General features: G+C 46.7%; 1 protein-coding gene across 5 annotated transcripts in view; it reads left to right on the top strand.

The window, feature by feature from the left end:
• Positions 1-25,972, top strand: part of TMEM272 (transmembrane protein 272) — a 61,169-nt gene that overhangs the window by 7,061 nt on the left and 28,136 nt on the right. For 2 of the 5 annotated variants that reach the window (XR_010318219.1, XM_064270181.1), the window contains exons 2-3: positions 1,320-1,400; positions 14,810-14,869. Coding sequence is in view for 1 of the 5 variants with exons in the window: in XM_064270181.1 (XP_064126251.1) it covers positions 1,398-1,400; positions 14,810-14,869 (63 nt within the window). In the remaining 4 variants the exon portion in view is untranslated. Of the gene's footprint in view, positions 1-1,319; positions 1,401-7,655; positions 14,716-14,809; positions 14,870-16,302; positions 23,577-25,972 lie in introns of those variants that run through there. The other 3 variants (XR_010318217.1, XR_010318218.1, XR_010318220.1) reach the window with 3 other exon arrangements.

Raw genomic sequence — 25,972 nt, 5'->3', positions numbered from 1 at the left:
CTTGGCACTGCCAGGCTCAGCTGAACGAGGGTCTTTCCCCGGGGAAGGCTTGCAGCCCACACCACTGGGACGCCACGTTCCCTTGCCTGCAAACTGCAGTGCTAGGAATTCTGACTTTTTAAAGCTTGCTTTCAGATGGAGCATAGTCTCCCCAGAATGGCTCCTCTTGGTAGACTGTGTGTGAAGAGAGGATATTTGCCCCAGACGCTGCCTGGACCAGCAAGCCCCCAGAAGGCCCCACTCCCAAGCAACAAAGCAGCAGGGCTGCCCATATCAGAGCATCAGGGGCAGAGCGGCCCCCTCCCCACATATAGAGGTGGGGTTGACCTCATTTCTGCCAGCAAGAGAGCTTGCTGTCTTCTTACCTGACTAGCTGGATTTTTCTTGTGTGTCTAAAAATTCATTAACATTTCTTCCAAGTAGTGAAGCCCTTGCTCATGGTGTCACCGACTTGCTCAGACCACAAAAGTCCACAGTGAAGCAGACCTGGGAAGACAGTCCCCTGAGGCCTCTGTCCAGGCTGCTGTGGTCAAGTCCATGGCTGCCCTTCCTCTTCAGCCCCTAATGAGGTGTATGATGGAGAGCAGCTGGTTGCGTGTGCTCAGGTGAGAAGGATCAAACTGTGGCTCTGCCAGCTGCCAGAGCCTGCAGTAGACAAATCCTCACCTCTGAGGCTCTGAGTCTTCATCTGTAACGTAGGGTTAATAACCACCCTCCCACACACACACAGCCAGGATTGTCTTGTGGATTAAGTAATGAGCTGATGTATATGGAGGGCTAACACAATGCCTGCACATCGTATCACTCAGTAAGTGACAGCTATTACTATTTGGAGTCCCTTGGTGCTGAGAATGGTTAATGCGCTCAGCTGCTGACCAAAAGGTTGGAGGTTTGAGTCCACTTAGAGGTGCCTCAGAAAAAAGGCCTGGCTATCTACTTCCGAAAATCAGTCATTGCAAATCTTGTGAAGCAGAGTACTACTGTGACACGTGTCGGTCCACTATAGGTCACAGTCAACTCCACGACAACTGGCTATTATTATTGTGGCCTTCAGGTCCTGCATCTTCCGAGCTGGGGATCACCGGGCAAACCTCTCGGCCTTCTGAGACCCAGTTCCCTCATCTGGAAATAAAAGCTTTTTCTCTCAGCTCTGATGACCAGCAACAAGGCTGGCAGACCAGGCTTGATGGCTTGCACCCAGACCCCAAAGCAGACCGTTAGGGGGCCCTGCAGGAGGCACCGGCATGCATTGGGGTGGCTAGTGGGTCCTTCATGCAACCTTCCACCAGCCTTTCTAATAAATTGTTTTCGATCCCCAGAACTTTGCCAATGGATGAGAACAATGCCAGGTGGTCTGCAGCGAGCACATCGCCGATGCATTACTAAGATCAGCAGCAATGGTGAGTGCCAGCTCTGAGAAATGCCGAGCTTTGGAGGATTCAGGCTCCAGACCCTGCGTGAGCCGCGTGCACTGGGCTGTGCCTGGCTCGGGGTGGCCACGGTAGCAGCTGGGGTAGACGGTGAGCTGCCTTCTACTTCTACTTTACCTGACTCTGTAGCTTTCTGTGTACAGAGTGTGTATTTTCAATATAACATGTGTTTGGAAGAAGTTTGAGTGAAGGGAGTCAATGACCCAGTCAATGTACAAGGGGAGCAGAGCCGGGACACATGGCAGGAGATGTGAATTTGGATGGGACTCGGGACAGCTCTCCTCACTTCCACCCCATCCTCACTCCTTACCAAACTGGACCCCTCCCGTATCCCCACCCATTGGGTCTGGACCACATAACAGAAGGCTCAGTCTACACCTGACACTTGGAATACATCCTAAACACAGATCCTGAGACTCGAGGCACCATTGATTAAGATATTTCCTTCATGGTGAGATGTGTGATGGTGAGATGTGTGGTCTGAAATCTTTGTCTAGATGAAATATGAGTAAGCGGAACAGTGCAGGGAGCCCTGAATGACGCATCTTAGAGTTGTAATCGCAGGGAGCAGCGATCAGGGGGTAGAAGTGGGCGGAAGGGTCAGAGGAACAAGGGGGTGAGGTGATGGGTGCCTGGCTGCTATTGTATTTACATTCGACACTGTAGGTACCTTAACTGGCCCCCACCTCCCCACCACTCCTCCCAGGAAAACCCCTCCAGTAATGCCTGCACACAGTAGGAGCTCAATAAATATTACTGGATGACTAAATGGGCAAATGAATGAATGAGGCCACCAGCTGCTAGATATGACCTTTGAACACAGCTGGTATGCCCAGCCTCCATCTTAACCTCCTAAGGCACAGCCCTGAACTTTCACTGCCAGGGACAGCTCTGGGGCTGCCACCCCTTCACCACCAGAGCACACCTACTTCTGTGGGGCCCAGAGTGGGCAGAATGCTGGAGCCTCTGCCCAGAGGCACTAATGCTCTGGCAGGAATGAAAACACTAGATTGGTTCACTGCCTTCAGGGAAAGAAAACACAGTCTGCTATGTTATTGCTGTAGATCCTCCTAAAATTACCCCACTTGCACACACATTTATTGTTAGTTGCCATTGAGTCAGCTCTGACTTATGGCAACTGCACGTACAACAGAATGAAGTTACCTGGTCCTGTGCCATCTTCAAGACCATTGGTGTGCTCAAGTCCACTGTTGTCACCACTGTGTATTTTGAGTGTTTTCCAACCTAAGGGGCTCGTCTTCCAGCCCTAAATCAGACAATCTTCTGTTGTGACCCAAAGGGTTTTCGTTGCCTAATTTTCAGAAGTAGATTGCCAGGTCTTTCTCCATAGTCTGTCTTAGTCTGGAAGCTCTGCTGAAACCCGTCCACCATGAGCGACCCTGCCGGTATTTGAATATTGTTGGCATAGCTTCCAGCATCATAGCACACGAGCCACCACAGTACAACAAACTGACACAGTACAATAAACTGACACAGTACAACAAACTGACAGATGTGTGGTGGGCACACATGCAACCTCCCTCTGCATGCAAAAAGAGCTGTGCAGTGACACTAGGCTGATAAGAGAGAACATGCTACTCTCGGGGTTTCCATACTCCTGTCAGATTTACTTTCCCAGAAAAGGGATGTTTCCTGGCTACACAGTAAAACCACTGGTCTGGGTCATTCACACCTCACATGCCCTGGAAGGTGATATAAAACTGTTGATTGGTCCCACCTGGAGGCATTGGCCTACCTGTGGTCTCCTTGATTCCTCAACTTTCTCCTCTCATTTTGTAAACAGCGCCATCTTCAGCCTGGACTATGGCAAGGCTGCCTAACGGCTCTCCCTGCCTCAGCTCATCCTCTATGGGACAGCGGGAAGGTCCCTCCCTGCTCCATGATTCCCCATTGCCCACATGTGATGGTTAAGGTTGTGTATAAACTTGGCTGGGCCATGATTCTCAATGGTTTGGCAGTCATGTAATGATGTAATTTGGCAGTTATGCAATGATGTAGTCATCCTCCATGATATGACTGATGTGATCAGCCAATCAGTTGTAAGGGGAGTTTCTCAGGGATGTGGCCTGTATCCAGTATATATATGGATGTTCTGACAAAGCTCGCTTACCTACTCTGGATCCTGCATTCAACTCATCATCATCTGACCCCCATTTCTTGGGACTTGAGCCTGCTGTCTTGCCTGCTGATCTTGAATTCATCAGCCTCCATAGCCTGTGAGCCAGCGGCCTGCCGTCTGACCTGCCAATTGGGTTCATCAGCCCCTACAGCTACATGAGCCAGGAGAAATCTCCAGCCTGATGCCTGACCCATGGACTTGGGACTTGCCAGCCTCTACAACCACGTGAGCCATTTCCTTGAGATAAATCTCTCTCTGTCTTGCTCTTTCTATATATACACACACATACATGTATATACACTTTACTGGTTTTGCTTCTCTAGAGAAGCCAGCCTAAGACACCGCAGAATAGAATATATGCTTCCCATCATTTGAAAGACCTCTCATGATCTGGCCCTGCTTACCTCTTGTGTCATCTCTTCTTCTTGCCCTTCTCGCCCTGAAGAAACAGGCCAGACTAAAACATTTTTGCTTCCCTGAAAATGCCAGGCTATCTTTTATCCCCTGGGCCTTCTAAAATGCATTTCTGTCTCCTTCCTCCCATGTGCCTCGAGGTAAAGACTGGACCAGGCAAGCATCATCAGTGGATACTAAATCCACCAGGAAGTTTTAAGACAAGCAAGGTATTTGCAAGGACTTAGAGACTTGCCACAGACTGTTCATTGGTGGCAAGGCAGAAAACATAGTAATTACACAGTGGAGAAACTGGGCAAAATGTTGACTGAGGTTCAAAATTAACATTGCCAGCGAGGGACCTAGTCCGGCCAAGAATGCCTAAGTATACCAACATCTGTACCAACGGCCGTGGAGATGGTGCAGGACCAGGCAACATTTTGTTCTGTTGGACATGGCATCTCCACGAGTCAGAGCCGACTCATCAGCAACTAGCAACAACTAAACACGAGGAAACATCTGACAAACACAACCTGAAGAACATTCTCTTTAAAAAGAGTGGGGAGGACTGTATTCTTCAAAAATGTCAATTTCATAGAAAACAAGACAACAGAACGACAACCAGTTGCTGTCGAGTCGATTCGGACTCATGGCGACCCCACGTGTGTTAGAGTAGAACTGTGCTCTAGGATTTTCAATGGATGATTTTTTGGAAGTAGATCACCAGGCCTTTCTTCTGAGTTGCCTTTGGGAGAGCCAAAACCTCAAACGTTTTGGTTAGCAGCTAAGCATGTTAACCATCTGCACTTCCAGGGACTCCAGAAAACGAAGAGCTGTGGAAATGCTCCAGATTCAAGGAGGCTAGAAAGTCATGACAGCTAAAAGCAGTACTGGACTCTAGACTGGATCCTGTGCTAAGGCAGGGAGGATGTTTTAAAAGTCTTTCTTAGTCAGCAACATTGGAATATGCATGGTAGATTTAAATATTTTATCTATGTAAATTTATGAAGTTGCCAGCTGAACTAAGGTTATGTAAGAGAATATCCCTACCCTTGGGAAATATACACTGGAAGTATTTCCAAATAAAAAGTTGAAAAACTTAAAAGAAACACACACACATACACACACACAAAACCTGTGCAGTGGGCATTTAAAAGCTCACTCTGGTACTTATTTTCTGAATGTTTAAAATTTTTTCACAATTGACATTCCTTTTAGAATTTAGACTGGGAAAAGGCCTCCTTGATCTGATCCCAAATAGGATAAAATTGGGCCCAGTGTTTTTCTTTACAGTGACTTGAACTTTCTTCTTTATTCTTTTCTGCATTTTCCACATTTCCTGTAAAGTACTACCCAACCCAGACCTACACACACTTATGTAATTAGAAAAAGAAGGTGTATTTTAAGAACAGTCTTCAGCTCTCCCCCCAGGATGTTAGCTACGGAGTGCAGGGAGGGGAGACCTCAGAGGAGAGACCCGTCCATCCCTCCATCTATTCGTCTGTCCGTCCGGGAGCAGGGCAGTGACAGAGCCAAGTGTAGTCCTGGTCCAGCAGCATGCCTGGAAGAACTTTCCGGAGTGCTCCGGGGCCCTGCGCAGCCTTGGCCTCCAGCCCCGCTTGTTCCTCCTCGCGGTCAAGCTCACTCTGCTGCTTGGTACCTTAGTACCTTGGCTTCCTGTGCCCAGCTGCTACCCTAAGGGCCGCTTTAATAACTGGGGAGCGGTGAAGTCTTGATGACTGCTCCGTGGCTGCACAGCCGACCTCCAGCCCTCACAGGCTCACTTAATTAAATGTGATGAGTGCGTGAACCCGGCCATGGGCACCTGTCGGGGAACCCGGGAGGCCACCTAACTCCGCAGGAGGACAGCAGCCTGCAAAGGCCAGGGAAGCCCAGGCTCCGGAGAAGAACTGGGAGAGAGGCCGCCCACCCCGAGACAGACCCTGAGAACCACGGCTGTTCTTCCTTGAATCTTTTATTTCCTCTAGGATCTTCCCTCTGATTGAAGAGCAATCTCCTTGTAACTTGGCCTGTGAAAACCATACCTATCCATCAAAACCCACTGCAAACATTGCCTTCTGGAAGAAGCTTTCCTTGGTTTTCTCGAGACTGTTGGCTCCTGTGGGCTTCCTACTGCTTTCTGCACGGCTAGCTGTTACGGTTGAGTGGATTCTGACTCACAGCGTTCTGTGAACTTGAGCACGGTTTTCCTCTCCCTTTCGAGGTTGGGAGGTCTGTGATGGCAAGAATCAGGATGCCGGTTTTGCACATTCTCTCCAAACCCTAGTTAAAAGCAGGAACGACTAGATGGATATCTAAAAAGAGGTTCATCCCCATGCAGAGCAGGGCAGGTGCTAAACCAATAGCGCCTCATGCAAACTGGCCTTGACCATTACCGCTGGGGATTGGTGGGTGCTGTGGAATAGTCTAGGTGAGGGGGAGATGTGGGGCGCTGGTGCAGATATAGAGAAGAGGGATGGATGTGAAATGTGAGGTGGAGACAGAGTACCCAGAGTGCCAGGAGAGGGCAGAGGTGGCAGAGATGACTGAGGTCTTGGTGCCATTACAGATATGGGGGAGCTGGGAGGGCAGTTTAGAAAGAAGAACTGAGTTGAACATATCTGTCTGCACTGTCTCCAGTTGCCTCTGGGGCATCTGGTAGCTCAGTGGCACCCCTTGAAGGGTGATGTTGCAGAGAAAAATACTGGGTCCCTGGTCTCAGTTTCCCCACCAAATTATTTAGCTTTGAGGAAGAGAGCAGCAGATAACACTTGCTACTGATAGGAAACAGGCTCTGGAGGTCCTTGAGCACACATTAAGCCGAAATCTTTCCTACCAAGATTTCCCCGTTGAAAACAGTTTTTTACACTTCTGGCTGCCAATGTTGTCCAGTAGCTGGGTGTAAAGTGTCTTGAACACCTACTAATGTACCCGTCCTGTTGATAGGCTGCCGGCAGCTGCCCCCGGTGATGACGCGCACAGCACTGTTAAATCCACTGCAAGCTGCCAGCAAGATGGCAGCCCAGCCCCACCAGGAGTCCTCCGGGGAAGACGCCCCTCGGACGTTCTTCTTCTTGCAGTCTTTCATACGTTTTTTGTTATTAGTTGCCATGGAGTCAGCTCTGACTCATGGTAGCCCCACGTACAACAGGATGGAACACTGCCTGGTGACCCTGCTGGTGTCTGAAATACCAGAGACATAGTATCCAGCACCACAGCAACATGCCAGCTACCACACCCCAGTAGGACAAACTGACAGACAGGTGGACCATTGCTGTAATCCTGAATTATTTTCACTTTGGGGCCTCCCAGTTGATTTAGCTCTTACAATCTACTCTTTCAAACTGACTTTATAGATAGAAATTCTCATTTCTCTTGAGATCAGAATGCAGCACTTTGAGACACTTTTGAATAGGTGCTTAATAAACTCGAAGGCAAAACTGTATTTCTTGGTGGTAGTTATGGGTGTCAGTTATCACTGAGGTCACCGGGTGATATTTCAGAGATCTCTGTGACTGATGACTCTGCGACCAGATCCCCAGGAGACAGGGGATCACGGGAGAGGTGAGGATTTCGGACCCCTGACTGTGCCTTGGGTGGTCGTGTGGGGACTCAGTGGTAAAGCAGCCCTCGTATTATGAATTGCTAATCACTTCTACTCCAGTGATACCCTAGCACCCCGCCCGCCCAGCCCCAGTGTCTCACACTGAGCTTTTGAAGAATCTCCAGCCTCCTTCTAAAAGGTTGGGGTGGACCACTGACTTCAGAATCACCTGGGGAGCTGCTTTAAAATACAGATTCCCAGGTGCTGTTTGTAGCAATTCTGATGGATTAGGTCAAGGGTGGACACTGAGAATCTGAGAACTATGGCTCTGGAGAGCTAGGGAGCAGGAGTGAGCCTTCTTAGGCCTGAGTGGTGGTGATCCAAAGAGGCAGAGTCTAATGGAGCCAAGGCTCCACCTGAGGACAGGGTTAGGGAATGAAGCTAGGGCCACAGAAGGATTAAGTTTAGAACAACCCAGGCCAGCACAATTAGATGATGCCCAGGTACCACCACTGACCGCTCTGATAAGGGATCACAATAGAGGGTCCTGGACAGAGCTGGAGAAAAATGTAGAACAAAATTCTGACTCACAAAAAAGACCAGAATTACTGGTCTGACAGAGACTGGAGAAACCCTGAGAGTATGGCCCCTGGACACCCTTTTAGCTCAATACTGAAGTCACTGCTGAGGTTCACCCTTCAGCCAAAGATTAGAAAGGCCCAGAAAACAAAATGACATGTTATGGGGTTGGCGACCAATGTTACAAAACAATATGTGTATTAATTGCTTAATGAGAAATTAATTTCCTCTGTAAAACTTCATCTGAAGTACAACAACAATAAGTTTAGAACAACCCAAATGTCAGCTTGTCATGGGTTTAATTGTGTTCCCCAAGAAAGATATATTGAAGTCCTAACCCCCAGGTACCTGTTTTGTTGTTAGCTGACTTCAGTTGGCCTCTGACTCATGGTGTCCCCATGCACAACAGAACAAAACTATGCCTGGTCCTCACCATCCCTGTGATGAGTTGCAGATCAGTCCATTGTGATCCATAGGGTTTTCATTGGCTGATTTTGGATGTAGATGGCCAGGTCTTTCTGCCTACCCTTTCTGAGTCTGGAGGCTGTTGAAATCTGTTCAGCATCATAGTACCACACAAGCCTCCAGTGTCAGACAGGTGGTGGCTGCACCGAGGTACATTGGCCAGGAATCAAATCCTGGTCTCCCGCATGGAAGGCAAGAATTCTACCGCTGCACCGCTACTACCCCACATTGACTACCCGTGAATGTGACCTTATTTGGAAATAGGATCTTTGTAGATGTAATTAGTTAACATGAGGTCATACTAAAGTGGGTTGGGTCCTCTTCCAATAAGCCTGGTGTCCTTATAAAAAGGGAAGAAGAGACAGAGACACAGACACACAAGAAGACGGCCACATGAGGATGAGGTAAAGATTGGAGCTATTCTGCCACAAGCCAGCGAATGCCTGGGACTACCAAAACCTGACTCACAGCAAACCTACAGGACAGAGTAGAACTGCCTCGTAGGACCTCCAAGGCGCAGCTGGTGGGTTTGAACTGCCAACCTTTTGGTTAGCAGCCAAGCTCATAACCACTGTGCCACCAGGAGTCCCCAAAGCTGGAAGACACAAGGAAAGATCTTCCTCTGGAGCCTTCAGAGAGAGCGTGGCCCTGCCGACACCTTGACTGTGGACTTCTAGCCTCCAGAGCTGTGAGAGAATAAATTTCTCTTGTTTAGCCCCCAGTTTGGGGTACCTTGTTACGGCAGGCCTAGGAAACAAGCACACAGTTTATTCAGAGTCTGTAGGAACCATAAAATATCACTCATTTGCTGGGTTCCCAGTTCTGCATTTGACCCCTGGGGCCTGAAATGAAGATGAAGTCATGCAGGGCAAATAACAGTAATAACAGTAGCTAACATCTATTGAGTGTCTATTGTGTGGTAGTCACTGTGTTAAGCTCGCTACATGGATTAGGACATTTGAATATTTTAACAAGTCTCTTGGGTAAGTTTTGTTTTGTTTTTTATTCGGTAAATGCAATCCCTGCGTCGTGCAAATGGTTAACATGCTAAGCTGCTAACCAAAAGGTTAGAGGTTTTGAGTTCACCCAGAGGTGTCTCGGAAGAAAGGGCTGGTGATCTATTTCCAAAAATTCATCCATTGAAAACCCTGTGGAGCACAGTTCTACTCTGACACACATGTGGTCACATGAGTTGGAATCAACTTGCTGGCAACTTTTTTTTTTAAATAGGTAAGTACTGTAATTATGCTTACTTATAAAATGAGGACATTGAAAAGCAAGGGGTTAAGAATGCTGCCAGGGTCATATGCGAGTCAGTGGGACATGAGTCAGGCGGTCATGTTCACCAGCATGCTCTCCTCTGGGTGGTCATCGGGGATGTCTGGCTTGAGTTTTCCCTGTCAACCTGGCTGTGAAGAGTCATGTGGCAGGTGCCTCCCCCAGGATGCGCTCCATGTCTCTGTGCCACTGGACACATGGTTACACGTGTGACCAGTGAGCATGTGGGTTACACGTGTGGCCACTGAGCACATAGGTTACATGTGTGGCCACTAAGCGTGGGGGTTACATGTGTGGCCAGTGAACACATGGGTTAAACATGTGGCCAGATGACACCATCTCTCATAAGCTCGCAGGATAGTGACAGGTTTCGGGGATGCTGATCACTTTATCATCCTGGAAACAAGCTCCAAAGTCAGAAATGGAACTGGGACCCATTAGCCCCTTGATTTTCTAGCATTTACTAGCAAGAAATTTCTTCCTTGACCCGGCTTTAAATTGAAAATTAAACAGCTGTACTAGATCACCTGAAGCTTTGCCTTTCCTCTGGCACAACTGCCCGCAGTGCTGTGTCGTCTGTGATCCACAAGTTGCAGGACCCCATGCAAAATGCAAACGTGGGCACCTTGCTGAGAACGCAGGGAAAGTGCCACTAGAGGCGCTGTGGCAGAAAGCTGTCTCCCTTCTTCTACCGTCTCTGCCTAGAGTTGTCATGGTATTTTTATTTATTTGTCATTTAATGTTATTTTTAAGTAAAGAAAAAATAAAATTCTAATATATTAACATACATTCTACTAGTAATATTGTATGATGCCAGCTTAAATGTAAATACAAGAGCAGAATCACCAAAATGACACAATTCATGTGTATTTGTTCTTACCGGAGGAGTGGAAACATTGCACAAAAGCAAGTCAGCTGTTCTGTTTTGCTTTGTTTTTGTGGTAAAATACATATAGCAAAACATTTACCAATTCTATAGTGTTTACATGTTCCACTCAGTGACGCTGACTATGTTCATCGTGTTGTGCTGCTGTCGCCACTATCCCTCCCCAAATTATTCTGCCACCATCAACAGAAGGTCTGTGCCCTCACCACTGTTTGTGTATCACCTCTTGACGTGTGCACACTGGACAGCCATGTTCTACCTTCACCCGGAAGGGGGGCTGGAGGGAAAAGGAGCCATGGTTCCTCTTGTCTTCCCCTTTGCTTCTGTGCCATCACTCTCAGGGCAAGTGGTTGGCTGATCCAGGGAAATATCATGAGAGAGAAAGGGTGTAGTAGGCTCCTGGTCACTTGTGTTCCCCAGAACACCACTGCCTCCTGTCTGCATGTGAAGCAAGTCCTGGGTGGCATGGGAAGTGTGGCTTCCTAGTGCTGTCAGGGTCTCTGCTTTCTCAGTTGACATCATGACACACTTGCCTTGTATTCACTCTGGATCTTGCTGAACTCCCACACACTGTGGGGCCACTGGAATTTTGTGCCCCAGGATGGCCAGGAATGCAGAGCAGACACGCATGCTGCACGGTCTTCTCTGCCACCTGCAGGCTTCCTTGTCCCATCGAACTTCACTTTCAAAACACAGGTTCAAAGATAAAATCATGAAGAATTTCAAGATGGGAACAGAAAAGCATTAACCAAGCGCAGGTCCTCCAAGCACCAGGGCTTGTGGGACAGCACAGGCTGCACATCCAGGAAGCAAGCTCTGATGATCAGTATTGTCGCTAATGCAGAGAAGGGTGGCTGGAGGGGAGGGATGACAACTGGGACAACCCAAGGTGCGTGCCGGCCCTCCTCCATACTTCTTCCAGGTGAACTCAAGATTGGCATTAAGGGCAGCGTATGGGGGCCAAGGTGTCGACGGGTGGTGCAGATGGTTGATGCACTCAGTGCTAAACGAAAGATTGAATGTTTGAGTCCACCCAGGCTCCTCAGAGGAAAGTTCTGGTCATCGCCTTCCAGAAAACCAGCCACTGGAAGTCCCGTGGAGCACTGTTCTGCACTGACGCACGGGGGTCTCCAGGAGCTGGAACTGACTCTGCAGCAAGTGGCTGCTTGTTGGTTGGTATACATGGAAATTCCAGAAGGAGTTTAGCTTCAGGGTGGTGTTATTCAGTGGTTGATGCATGTCTTAAGGACGTAATTTCTCTTTGCCTCTCCTCTTAGCCTTCTGTGGTATCAGCTCCAGTCTCAGACTGGCTCCCCATCATGGTGGCAAGATGGCTGCTAATAACCCCCAAAGTGACTTGCTTCCTCTCCTATGTCCAAATGTTACCGATATCCAATTGACTCCAAGGGTCCTTGTCTTTCCCCAAGCAAGAATACATGAGGTAGACAGAGTTGGTGGTAACTTTGGCAAGTTAATTTACTTGTGACAAGTAAAAGGAGTCAGCGGGGGACTAAGTCTCTTCAAAAGACTGACTCATCAGAGTCAGGGAGGTCACAGCTCTTATAGTTTAAGGATAATAGTATCATCTTTATTCACGGGTTTTCTGGGGATAGGCATGGTCTTCTAGGAAGGGGCTTAGTTTATTATAATGAAATGCACATGCATTATTTCTTTCAAGATGGAGCTGCTCTTGTATAGCATAGAGCCTGCTTTTTGCACATGCCCAGTTGAGGTCCTTTTGTTAAGATCGTAGTTCGATTCTCTGTGAGGGACTTTTGCTCACTCCTGTCTCTGGCGGAGAGTCATATAGCTGTCATCTATTTTTTCACGGCGCATGCTTGGCACCTGGTTGCTCAAGAAAAACAGCCTTGTGGTTAAGTGAGCTAAGCAAGCCCTGATTAATATTGCTGATAATAGGTCCTTTTCCAGGATGTGGTTTTCTGCTGTTTGCTCAAGCTCATGATGTTCCCTCACGAAAATCCCTGCTGTTCCACCCTGGTCTTACAAAGAGAGAGAGAAGCCTTGTTTCTAAGCTCTATCAGAATTATCATAACTCTTGCCTTGTGTCTCCCTGGCATAAAATGAGTCATGAGCCATTCACCAGCTGATAACATATCCAGTGAGTGGAACTATGTTGAAAATTTAGGGCTAAACCTCATGCCCTTCTCCAAACCCAGGGCGGAGTTAACCTCTGCCAGATCACATAAACTGCATAGAAGTGGAGAGGTGGGGAGGTGGGGATACTGGAACAAAGACTGGGGTAATTGTTACCTAGAGGGGAAGGGGTGGATGGTGAGGCAGCTGCCACAATATCCAGAGATCCTGCATCTGCTGTCAGGACTGGCAACAGGAGCTAGCAAAAAACATAAATGGCGATGCTGCCTAGACTTTACAAGTGGGAGCTGGGGTGCAGACCTACCCAAGAGGCATTTGAATTCATAATTGAAAAAAAGATATGGCCAAGCAGAACCTATATCTGTAGGCCATTTAACAGAGGAGAAAATCAAGAACCTAAGAAGGAAAGGAACTGCTTAATCATAGTAGTTGCCACATACTGAGCTCCTGGTGTGTGCATCTGCTGACTCATTTTTCAGACTGGAAAAATGAGGCTTTAGGAACTCAAATAATTTGCCCAAAGCCACACAGTTTTTGGGCCAGGACAGAGCCAGGATCTGGACCCAGGCCTGTCCAGCCCCCAAGCCCATGTTCTTTCCCGATGCCTAGAGCATCATTGGTGTGAACAGGGAGAAAGCCCCAAGCCTGCTGACTCCCAGTCCAGAGTTCTCTTACACTGCGCTGTCAGTAGTAAGTAGTAAGTTTTAGGAGGGTGTATAATACCCACCAGCCACTCCACAGGAGAAAGATGTGGCAGTCTGCTTCCATAAAGATTATAGCCTTGTAAACCCTATGAGGCAGTTCTACTCTGTCCTATAGGGTTACTATGCATCAGAATTGACTTGACAGCAGTGGGTTTGGTTTTTTGATTATAATATCATAGGAGTCCCTGGGTGATGCAAACAGTTAACACAATCGGTTACTAATTGAAAGGTTGGAGGTTCAAGTCCACCCATAGGTGCCTTGGAAGGAAGACTTGGTGATAAAAAATCAATCATTGAAAACTCTCTGGAACCCCTGAAACTATGACCCCCCAGATCCGTTAACCCAGAACTGAAACCACCACAAAGTCCATTCTTCAGATAAAGGTTAGACAGTCCTGTAAAACAAAAAATAATACATGTGAGGAATATGCTTCTTGGTTCAATCAAATATACGAGACCAAATGGGCAAATCCTGTCCAAAAGCAGGATGAGAAGGCAGGAAGGGACAGGGACGGGATGAATGGACACAGGGAACCTGGGGTGGAAAGGCGGAGTGTGTTGTCACATTGTGGGGATTGCAGCCAATGTCACAAAACAATATGTCATAAATTTTTGAGAAGTTAACTTGAGCTGCAAACTTTGACCTAATACACAATTAAAAAAAAAAAAAAAAAGAATAAAGAAAACCCTCTGGAGCACAGCTCTACTGTGACACACATGGGGTCGCCATTAGTCGGAATCAACTCGGCAGCAACTGGTATGAGATGGTATAATATCATATATGGAATAGATAACCAAATAAGTGGGAAGGGAAAAAGATTTCATGATTTCATGAAATAACTTGTTTAAGTGCTAAATCGAGTTGTCAGTGAATTTTATCCAGGGAAGGGAAGAACAATCTGCGGCAGTATAGGTTCCCAGGAGGCATGGGTTGATCCTGCCTGACTCTGTTAATGCCGGGGCTGTGGCTCCCTGCAGTGCAGAGCAGCAGCTCTATAAACTCCTTCCCTACAAGCTGTCAGACTTTGGAGAGGCCCTGCAGGCAATCTGGACCTTTGCACTGGCAGTGTGATCACCAGAGACATTCTGCAAGCTCAGAGATGCAAATCTTGGCTTGTACCCTGCAGGACCCCCAGGCCACAATGACCTCCTTTTACTGGCGGACTCTGACTTGAGAAAAGGTAAGGTTTCAGGGAAGGCATAAGGAAACTGCAATGCAAAGGGAATGGAAGGGGCCGAATGTTTCTAATCCATGCCTGCTCCTTCTTCTTGCAGCCTGCTTGGTTTTCCTGCTCTTTGCCCCCCTGGCACTGCCGATGTCCATGGCCTTCACAGGTGAGCTGGCTCCTGAGCTGCTGGTCAGCTGCTTCGAGCATGGGTCGGCACTTAATCTTTAAACAGAAAGGTGGCACAAATGGTTTATGCTTGACTGCTAACCTAAAGGTTGGCGGTTCAAACCCACCCAATGGTACTGTCTTAGTCTGGGTTCTCTAGAGGAGCAAAACCAGTGAAGCCTATATATATAGATTTACTTCAAGGAAAAGGCTCATGCAATTGTGGGGACTGGCAAGTCCCAAACCTGTGGGTCAGGCAGCAGGCTGGAGACCTCTGCTGTCTCACGTGGTTGCAGGAGCTGACAAACCCAAAATCTTCAGGTCAGGTGGTAGGCTGGAGGCCTCTGCTTGCTCACAGGGTCACAGGGGTTGGTGAATCCAAAATCTTCTGGTCAGGTTGCAAGCTGGAGGCCTGTGCTGTCTCACGTGGTTGCAGGGGCTGACAAACCCAAAATCTGCAGGTCAGGTGGCAGGCTGTAGGTCTCTGCTGGATCACAAGTTTGCGGGGTATTATGGATTGAATTGTGTCCCCCCCAAAATGTGTGTCGACTTGGCTAGGCCATAATTCCCAGTGTTGTGTGAATGTCTACCATTTTGTCATCTGATGGTGTTTTTCTATGTGTTGTAAATCCTACCTCTTTGATGTTAATGAGGCAGGATTAGAGGCAGTTATGTTAATGAGGACTCAATCTACAAGATTAGGTTGTATCTTGAGTCAACCTCTTTTGAAATATAAAAGATCTCAGGGAACAGCTAGCTCAATTAGCATAACATAGGTCATAAGAAAATGTTCTACATTCTCCTTTGATGAGTAGCATCTGGGGTCTTAAAAGCTTGTGAGCAGCCATCTAAGATACTCCACTGGTCTCACCCAATCTGGAGCAAGGGAGAATGAAGAAAACCAAAGACACAAGGGAAAGATTAGTCTGAGGAACTAATGGACCACAACTACCACAGCCTCCACCAGACTGACTTCAGCACAACTAGATGGTGCGCGGCTACCACCACCAACTGCTCTGACAGGGATCATAATAGAGGGTCCTGGACAGAGCTGGCGAAAAATGTAAACAAAATTCTAACTCACAAAAAAGACCCAGACTTACTGGTCTGACAAAGACTGGAGAAACCCCAAGGGTATGGCCCCCAGACATGCTTATAGCTCAGTAATGAAGCCACTCCTGAGGTTCACCCTTCAGCCAAAGATTAGACACACCCATAAAACAAAAGGAGACTAAATGGGCACACCAGCCCAGGGGCAAGAATGAGAAGGCAGGAGGGGTCAGGAAAGCTGGCAATAGGGAGCCCAAGGTCAAGAAGGGGGGAGTGTTGACATGTCGTGGGGTTGGCAGCCAATGTCACAGAAAAATGTGTATTGTTTAATGAGAATCTAGTTTGCTCTGTAAACCTTCATCTAAAGTACAATTTTTAAAAAAGAAAGAAATACGAAAGAGAGAAGTGAGCAGAGAGACAGAGGGAACTCATTACCACCAAGCAAGAAGAGCACGTGTTCTTTGGACCCAAGGTCCGTGCACGGAGAAGCTCCTAGACCAGGGGAAGATTGATGACAACCACCTTCCCTAGAGCTGATACAGAGAGAAAGCCTTTCCCTGGAGCTGATGCCCTAAATTCGGACTGCTAGCCGTCTCCTAAACTGTGAAAGAATAAATTTCTGTTTGTTAAAGCCATCCACTTGTGGTTTTTCTGTTATAGCAGCACTAGATAGCTAAGACACTGGGGTTGGCAAATCCAAAATCTACAGATGAGGCGGCAGGCCAGAGACTTCTGTAGGCGTACGTCCCAAAAACCAGAGGTCAGGTGACAAGAAGAGTCCAGGGCCGAGAGAGAGAGCGCGAGCATTGCCAGAACATCCGTTTATATACTGGAGGCAGGCCACACCCCCAAGGACACTGCCCTTTCAACTGATTGGCTGCTCACATCAGATCAGAAAATGGAAAGTGATTACATAGTGTCTGCCAAACCACTATGAATAATAGTCTAGCTAAGTTGATACATAACATATACCGTCACAGGTACTGTGGAAGAAAGGCCTGGCAATCTGCTTCCATTAAGATTACAGCCTCCAAAAACTCTGTGGAGCAGTTCTACTCTGTAACACAAGGGGTTGCCATGAGTTGGAATCAGCTTTATGGCAGCTAACAACAACAACAGGAGAGCTGGCCAGGGCAATGATTTCCAAACACATGCCAGGCATAACAGAACCACTTGGTGAACACTGAAAAAGGACAGATCCTGAGCCCTGCCCTGGAAGATGCTGATGCAGTATATTTGGAGTAAGGGCAGAAATCTGCTTTTAAAAATCTCCTCCCAGGTGATTCTGATATCTCTAGCCCAGGTTTGGGGTTTGGAGGCCACTAGGCTAGAGGTTTCCCAAGGCCCCTTCCCAGTCCCTGTGTTCCCATGTGGAAACCTGTCGTGAGCAGTATGAAGAATGTGTCTCTTGCTGTAGTAATGCATCTGCTGGGTGAATGAATAAATAAATACATCACGCATATTAAACAATTTCAATTATCCAGAAGTATCCTGGATTGGGGGGCTGGGGCTGGGAAGCTCCTTGAGTAGCCAAAATAGTTGTCACATATCAGAGAAATTAGACCTCTGCATTTGAACGTTACTAGTGGGAACCCTTGAGGTCTGGTCTGTATAGGATAGAGTAGAATTGTCCCATAGGGTTTCCAAGGAGCAACTGGTGGATTCAAACTGCCGACCTTTTGGTTAGCAGCTGTCTTAGTCATCTAGTGCTGCTATAACAGAAATACCACAAGTTGATGGTTTCAACGAAGAGAAATTTATTCTCTCACAGTCTAGTAAGCTACAAGTCCAAATTTCAGGGCATCAGCTCCAGGGGAAGGCTTTCTCTTCTCAGCTCTAGAGGAAAGTACTTATCATCAATCTTCCCCTGGTCGAGGAGCTTCTCAGTGCGGGGACCTCGAGTCCAAAGGACGCACGCTCCTGCTCTTCATTCTTGATAGTATGAGGTCCCCCTGTCTCTCTGTTCACTTCTCTCTTTTGTATCCCAAAGGAGATTGGCTTAAGACACTATCTAATCTTGTAGAACTCATCAATAGAACTGCCACTAATCCCATTTCATTATAAAGAAAGCAAGAGGTCATTGAAAAGACAGGAAAGAAAGAAAAGACGCAGACAGATGTCAGAGAAGACTCTGAAACTTGCTCTCAAACATCGAGCAGCTAAAGCAAAAGGAAGAAATGATGAAGTAAAAGAACTGAACAGAAGATTTCAAAGGGTGCCTTGAGTAGACAAAGTAAAGTATTATAATCACATGTGCAAAGAGCTGGAGATAGAAAACCAAAAGGGAAGGATACATTTGGAGTTTTCAGGCTGAAAGAACTGAAGAAAAAATTCAAGCCTCAAGTTGCAATAGTGAAGAATTCTTTGGGGAAAATATTAAACAAAGCGGGAAGCATCAAAAGAAGATGGAAGGAATACACAGAGTCATTACACCAAAAAGAATTGGTCAACGTTCAACCATTTCAAGAGGTAGCTTATGATCAGGAATGGATGGTACTGAAGGGAGAAGTCCAAGTTGCACTGAAGGCATTGGCGAAAAACAAGGCTCCAGGAATTGACAAAATATCAATTGAGATGTTTCAACAAATTGATGCAGCACTGGAGGTGCTCACTCGTCTCTGCCAAGAAATTTGGAAGACAGCTCCTTGGCCAAATGACTGGAAGAGATCCATATTTATGGCTATTCCCAAAAAAGGTGATCCAACCGAATGTGGAAATTATCGAACAATATCATTTTTTTTTATCATTAATGTCACACGTAAGCAAAATTTTGCTGAAGATCATTCAAAAGTGGCTGCAGCAATACATCAACAGGGAACTGCCAGAAGTTCACGCTGGATTCAGAAGAGGATGTGGAACCAGGGATATCATTGCTGATGTCAGATGGACCCTGGCCAAAAGCAGGGAATGCCAGAAGGATGTTTACCTGTGTTTTATTGACTATGCAAAAGCATTAGACTCTGTGGACCATAACGAATTATGGATAACGTTGCGAAAAATGGGAATTTCAGAACACTTAATTGTGCCCATGAGGAACCTTTACATAGATCAAGAGGCAGTTGTTCAGACAGAACAAGGGGATACTGAGTGGTTTAAAGTCAGGAACAGTGTGCATCAGGGTTGTATCCTTTCACCATACGTATTCAATCTGTATGCTGAACAAGTAATCCGAGAAGCTGGACTATATGAAGAAGAACGGGGCATCAGGATTGGAGGAAGACTCATTAACGACCTGCGTTATGCAGATGACACAACCTTGCTTGCTGAAAGTGAAAAGGACTTGAAGCACTTACTAATGAAGATCAAAGACCACAGCCTTCAGTATGGACTGCACCTCAACATAAAGAAAAATCCTCACAACTGGACCAATGAGCAACATCATGATAAACGGAGAAAAGATTGAAGTTTTCAAGGTTTTCATTTTACTTGGATCCACAATCAACAGCCATGGAAGCAGCAGTCAAAAAATCAAAAGATGCATTGCACTGGGCAAATCTGCTGCAAAAGACCTCTTTAAAGTGTTGAAGAGCAAAGATGTCACCTTGAAGACTAAGGTGTGCCTGACCCAAGCCATGGTATTTTCAATCGCATCATATGCGTGTGAAAGCTGGACAATGAATAAGGAAGACAGAAGAAGACTCGACGCCTTTGAATTGTGGTGTTGGCGAAGAATATTGAATATACCATGGACTGCCAGAAGAACGAGTAAATCTGTCTTGGAAGAAGTACAACCAGAATGCTCCTTAGAAGCAAGGATGGTGAGACTGCGTCTTACATACTTTGGACATGTTGTCAGGAGGGATCAGTCGCTGGAGGAGAACATCATGCTTGGTAAAGTACGGGGTCAGCAGAAAAGAGGAAGGCCCTTAATGAGATGGATTGACGCAGTGACTGCAACAATGGGCTCAAGCATAATAACAATTGTAAGGACGGCGCAGGACCGTGTTTCCTTCTAAGGCAGTGTTTCCTTCTAAGGTTGCTGTGAGTTGGAATCAACTTGATGGCACCAAATAACAACAACATTCATCTCATTACATCATAGTGATAGGATTTACAACACATAGGGAGATCACCTCATATGACAAAATGGTAGACAATCGTACAGTACTGGGAATCACGACATAGCCAAGTTCACAGATATTTTCAGGGGACACAATTGAAGCCATGACAGCAGCCAAGCTCTTAGCCATGGTGCCACCAAGGCTTCTGTATGGAATTTAGCTATCTTTATTTTTTTATTTATATAGAAACCTAGCAAGTCTGGTGTTCTGGGTTCTAAGCTCTAGGCATATCGGAGCAGAAATTAAAGGGGCATAGAGGTTGTTGTGAAAAATAGTACTGTCTTAGTTTCCTAGTGCTGATGTAACAAAAATACCAGTGTGGGCGGTTTTAAACAACAGGAATTTATTGTCTCACTATTTTGGAGGCTAAAAGTCCAAATAAGGGCATGGGCTGTAGAGGAAGGTCTTTCCTTGTTGGCAGCCCCAGGCATTCCTTGGTTCCCGAGCACTCCTGGGTTTGTAAAGGTCATCACGTGGTCTCTTTCCCCTGTGTGTGCTCTGTTTATTTTGCTTTTTGTAAGACATCACTAAGCAGTGATTAAGTTTAGGACCCACCGTATGTCAGGTATGGCATGACAAAACTCCTGTTTCCCAACAGGGTCACATTCACAGGACTTCATATTTTTTGGGAAGACACAATTCAGTCCATAGGAAGTACTCTTAGATCTGTAAGAATTAAAAGCAGACAGTCTGATAGCAAATAAAGGAACAAAACAAAATTTTGAAGAACTAAAACGGCCGAGTAGTCTGGGGTCATTTAGTGTTGGGGCAAACGATAGAGCCTCATCAACAGGCTCCGCAGTAGGTCAATGCAGTGATGAAAAACAAGGCTCCAGGAATCGACAGAATACCAACTGCGATGTTTCAACGAACAGATGGTAGCACTCACTCACCTATGCCAAGAAATTTGGAAGACAGCTCCCTCGCCAACTGGCTAGAAGAGATCCATATTTGCACCCATTCCAAAGAAAGATCCAAAAGAATGCGGGAATTATAGAACAATATCATTAACATCACACACAAGTAAAATTTTGCTGAAGATCATTCAAAAGCAGTTGCAATAATACATCAACAGGGAAATTCCAGAAATTCAAGCCAGATTCAGAAGAGGATGTGGAACAAGGGATTTCATTGCTGCTGTCAGATGGATCATAGCTGAAAGCAGAGAGTGCCAGAAAGATGTTTACCTGTGTTTTCTTGACAATGCAAAGCCACTTGACTGTGGATATAACAAATTATGGATAACGTTGTGAAGAATGGGAATTTCAGAAAACTTAATTGTGCTCATGTGGAACCTGTACTTAGACCAAAAGGCAGTCATTTAAACAGAACAAGGGGATACTGCATGGTTTAAAGTCAGGAAGGGTGTGCGTCAAGATTGTACCATTTCATCATGCTTATTCAATCTGTGTGCTGAGCAAATAATCTGAGAAGCTGGACTATATGAAGAAGAACGGGGCATCAGGATTGGAGGAAGACTCATTAACAACCTGCGATATGCAGATGACACAACCTTGCTTGCTGAAAGTGAAGAGGACTTGAAGCACTTACTAATGAAGATCAAAGACCACAGCCTTCAGTATGGATTACACCTCAACATAAAGAAAACAAAAATCCTCACAACTGGACCAATGAGCAACATCATGCTAAACGGAGAAAAGACTGATGTTGTCAAGGATTTCGTTTTACTTGGATGCACAGTCGATGCCTGTGGAAGATGCTTTGCACTGGGCGAATCTGCTGCAAAAGATCTCTTTAAAGTGATAAAAAGCAAAGAAGTCACCTTAAGGGCTACGGAGTCCCTGACCCAACACATAGTTTTTTCTGTTTCTTCATATGTATGTGAAAGCTGGACAATGAGTAAGGAGAACCGAAGAATTGATGCCTTTGAATTATGGTGTTGGCAAAGAATATTGAATATATCATGGATTGCCAGAAGAATGAACAAATCTGTCTTGAAAGAAGCACAACCAGAATGCTCATGGTGAGACTTTGTCTCATGTACTTTGGATATTTTATTAGGAGGGACCAGTCCTTGGAGGAGGACATCATGCCTGGTAAAATAGAGGGTCAGCGAAAGAGAGGAAGACCCTCAACCAGATGGACTGACACAGTGGCTACAGCAACGGACTCAAACAGCAACGATTGTGAGGATGGTGCAGGACCGGGCAGTGTTTCCTTCTGTTGTACATAGGGTCCCGATGAGTCAGAATCGACTTGACGGCTCCTAATAGTCCCTGACGCTATCACTGTTACAAAGCAGCTCAAGAAGTATTTATAAGATGTTCGGGACAGTCAGGAAGGCAGGAGGGCACTTAAGAAAATGCTTTATGCAAAATCTACGGAGTAAAAGAGTCTCAGCCTTGGAAACCTTGGTTTAGTTATCTGGAAAATGAACTTACCTGGGCAGTTCATTGACCAATAAGGCCGCATAAAATAAGACAAGCGCCTGCAGGCTAATTCCCAGGAAGGCTTGTTAAAATCACCACTAGCATCAAGCGCTGGTACTTGTTACCAGCCGTGCTGGGAGGATTTCTGCAGTTTAAAGGGGGCGATTGTGATGCTGCAGATCAGACAGAAAGAACATCTAGAATTAAGGTCGTTCCTAGCATCTCGTGAGGAACGCAGGGGAAAAGATGGCTTTTATTCAATTTATTAGGATCCTTCTAAGCCATCTGTGCACTGATAGACTCCTGTGAGCAGCAGCTGTTTTTATTCATTAGCAGTGAAGAGATAGATAAACCATCATTCAGTATTCATTTCATAGCTGGGTTTTGAATTGAGATAAAGGCAGTTCGTACCTAACAAATTTGGCATCGACTTTGAAAATTTCTTCGTGTGAAAGGTTGGGCTGAAACTTGGAAGGTATTGCCATCTAAAAATGGAGTTGGCTAAATTATCAAAGTTACCCAGAAACGAAAGCCTTCAGAGGTTGACAATGGGACAAAGACAAATATTTGCCTTTACTCTGTTTGAGGCCCTAAATTTATGGGTCCCTGCATACCTTGAAGCAGCAGCCCTGGTGGCACAGTGGTTAAGAGCTCAGCTGCTAACCAGAAAGGTCAGCAGTTTGAATCTACCAGCCACCCCTTGGGAACCCTATGGAGCTGTTCCACTCTGTCCTATCGGGTCGCTATGAGTCAGAATCGACTCAATGGCAGTGGGTTTGGGTTTAGGGGGTATACCTCAAAATTTTCATAAATTTCTGGGTAATGCAGTGTAGTCACAGGAAAGTGGCTTACTTCCTCTGTTTACATACCAAGGCATTAATGGGAAATAAAATGTCAAATGAAGACTTCAAAAATCACTTAAACAGAAGACTTTGGTCCTACAGTGATGATTCCCTTTCCTGGGCTCTGCTGGCAAATGTATTAGTTAGGGTCACTTAACTCTGTTGCAGTCGCAAATTAACTCTGAAATCCTAGCGGCTTAACACTCCGGAGGTTTATTTCTTGCTCATGCAAATTCTATGTGGACCAGGGGACTCTCCAGGGCAATGTGCGGACTTAATGCTCCATGCTGCTCAATCGTGGGAACTGGCCATCTCCACCCATGGTTCCCAGGTGGACAAAGCAGGGGAAGAGAAGAAAGCCTCAGGTACCAGTTTTAACTGCTTACAGACCATTGGTTAGAGCCCATCACCTAGCCAGAAGGATGTTGGGAGATGTGGGGGCTCAGCTAGCGTTCTGCACAGCATGGATGTGTGCTATTACCCTCCTGACGCCTGGCTCAGCCAGGCTGCTCAGGAAGGAGAAGAGGCATTTCTTTCTTATATTTTAAATAGACACACCATATCATGAGTGGTTAATAATAGACCTAGAAATCAATGACTTGGAAAAAAGCAGAGAAAGAATTGCTTACAAAGGGCGAGGTTTGGGGGCCATTGATTTGGCAGTTTTCCAAATCTAGCTGCTAAGAGGTGTCAGTAAACTTGAGTTTCCCAGCTTGGGGTCCTGGTCAATGGTAATAATAGGCTCACTGCCACTAATATGGAGTCCCTGGGTGGTGAAAATGGTTAACATGCTCAGCTGTTGACCGAAAGGTTGGAGGTTTGAGTCCACCCAGAGGTGGCTCGGAAGAAAGGCCTGGCAATCTCCATCTAAAAATCAGTCCCTGAAAATCCTATGGAGTGCACTTCTACTCTGAAACACATGGGGTCGTCATGAGTGGGATTGACTCGACAGCAACGGGTACTGGCCACTGATAGAGTGGGAGCCTTCTGTGCAAGTGGGGAGGTCTCTGCCGGTTCCTTCCTGCAACCTGGCCCTGAAGCAGAATGAACGTGAGCCTCATTTTACATTGTGGATGTATTTTTGTAGGAAAAAAACCCATTGCCAACGAGTCGATCCCAATGCATGGCGACGCCGTGTGTGCCGGAGTGGAGCTGTGCTCCACAGGCTGTGCTCCTGTAGAAGGAGATCACCAGCAGCCAGGGTGGAGCTGTGCCCCACAGGCTGTGCTCCTGTAGAAGGTCACCAGCAGCCAGAGTGGAGCTGTGTCCCACAGGCTGTGCTCCTGTAGAAGCAGATCACCAGCAGCCAGAGTGGAGCTGTGCTCCACAGGCTGTGCTCCTGTAGAAGGAGATCACCAGCAGCCAGAGTGGAGCAGTGCCCCACAGGCTGTGCTTCTGTAGGAGATCACCAGCAGCCAGAGTGGAGCTGTGCCCCACAGGCTGTGCTTCTGTAGAAGGAGATCACCAGCAGCCAGAGTGGAGCTGTGCCCCACAGGCTATGCTCCTGTAGAAGCAGATCACCAGCAGCCAGAGTGGAGTTGTGCTCCACAGGCTGTGGTCTTGTAGAAGGAGGTCACCCGCCCTTTCTTCTGAGGCGCTGCTGAGTTGATTCGAGCTACCAACCTCTCAGTTCGTAACAAGCTCAAACCGTTTGTACCACTAGGAAAGTGGCACATAGATGGAACCTTAAGCAAATCAAGGGACCTGGGTGTTTAAGGGGATCCTTGGAATTCTTTTGTAAAATGAATCGTTGAAAACGTGGGTTATCATTGGAATTGATTCTGACTGTGGTGACCCCATCTGTGCAGGGTAGAGCTGCTCCATAGGGCTTTCAAGGCTGTGACCTTTCGGAAGCAGACTAATAGGCCTCTTTTCCAAGGTGCCTCTGGGTGGGTTCGAACCACCAGTCTTAACCATTTGCACCATCCAGGGACTCCTGTGAAACTCTGGTACGATCTGTGAAAGCAGAGCACACCTATAGGCAGGTAACACCAGGCAAAGGGTACAGTGACACCTGCACTGCTCCATTCTGTGGCGAGAGCCGAGCTGTCATGTCAATCCCGGGTGATAGTGTCCTGAAGAGCAGGTGGTAGGGGGGAGGCTGAGCAGACCTCACGACCAGGAGTCATGCAATGGTTTGCGGGGTTCACCTTTTGGCTTTGTAGGATGTTTAGCTCCTTTTCATAACAGGCTTGCTGCTCCTGAATGCCCTTCTCTTCCCTCGCGCGCTGTGTGGGAATGAAGTTTTTGGAGGACTGCCCCATACAGCCCCTCATTCCTTTATATTTGCTAGTGAGTGGAATAATTGGCACCTTAAAGGTAAAGTATCTGCTGTTTGTAGTTCTATGCATTTCACTTTGGAATGCTTCCCTTAATTGCTTGCTTCTCATGGGGGAGCCAGAACTTCCCCTCAAGGTCACGGTTGTAAAAGTGACAGAGCTACACGAGATAATGAGGGCTGGCTGGAAAGCCATTGATTTTTCCAGGTGACGGGCATTCACTGGGGCTGTGCTTCTCTGCAGCCACTTCCTTCCTGCTGTCCCAAGTTCGGTGTTCCGAGTTGTGTCCTTGGTCTAACAACGGCTGATGCTGAGGAGCCACCGGCTGCCAATTATACGCTGATATCAGCCGACGTCGTGGCAGCCTTTCTCTGTGCCTCTTTGAAACAGCTTCCTCTTAGGGCAGTCGAGCTCCATTTGCGTAAACGTGTTTAATTTTAGTGGTTCTTATTTTGGTTTTTACTTATAGCTCCTAGTTCTCA

The sequence above is a fragment of the Loxodonta africana genome, chromosome 17, assembly GCF_030014295.1.
Source record: "Loxodonta africana isolate mLoxAfr1 chromosome 17, mLoxAfr1.hap2, whole genome shotgun sequence".
NCBI classification, from domain to species: Eukaryota; Metazoa; Chordata; class Mammalia; order Proboscidea; family Elephantidae; genus Loxodonta; species Loxodonta africana.
Note: the sequence above shows the minus strand (reverse complement) of the source record. Positions and strands in the feature narration are given on the sequence as shown.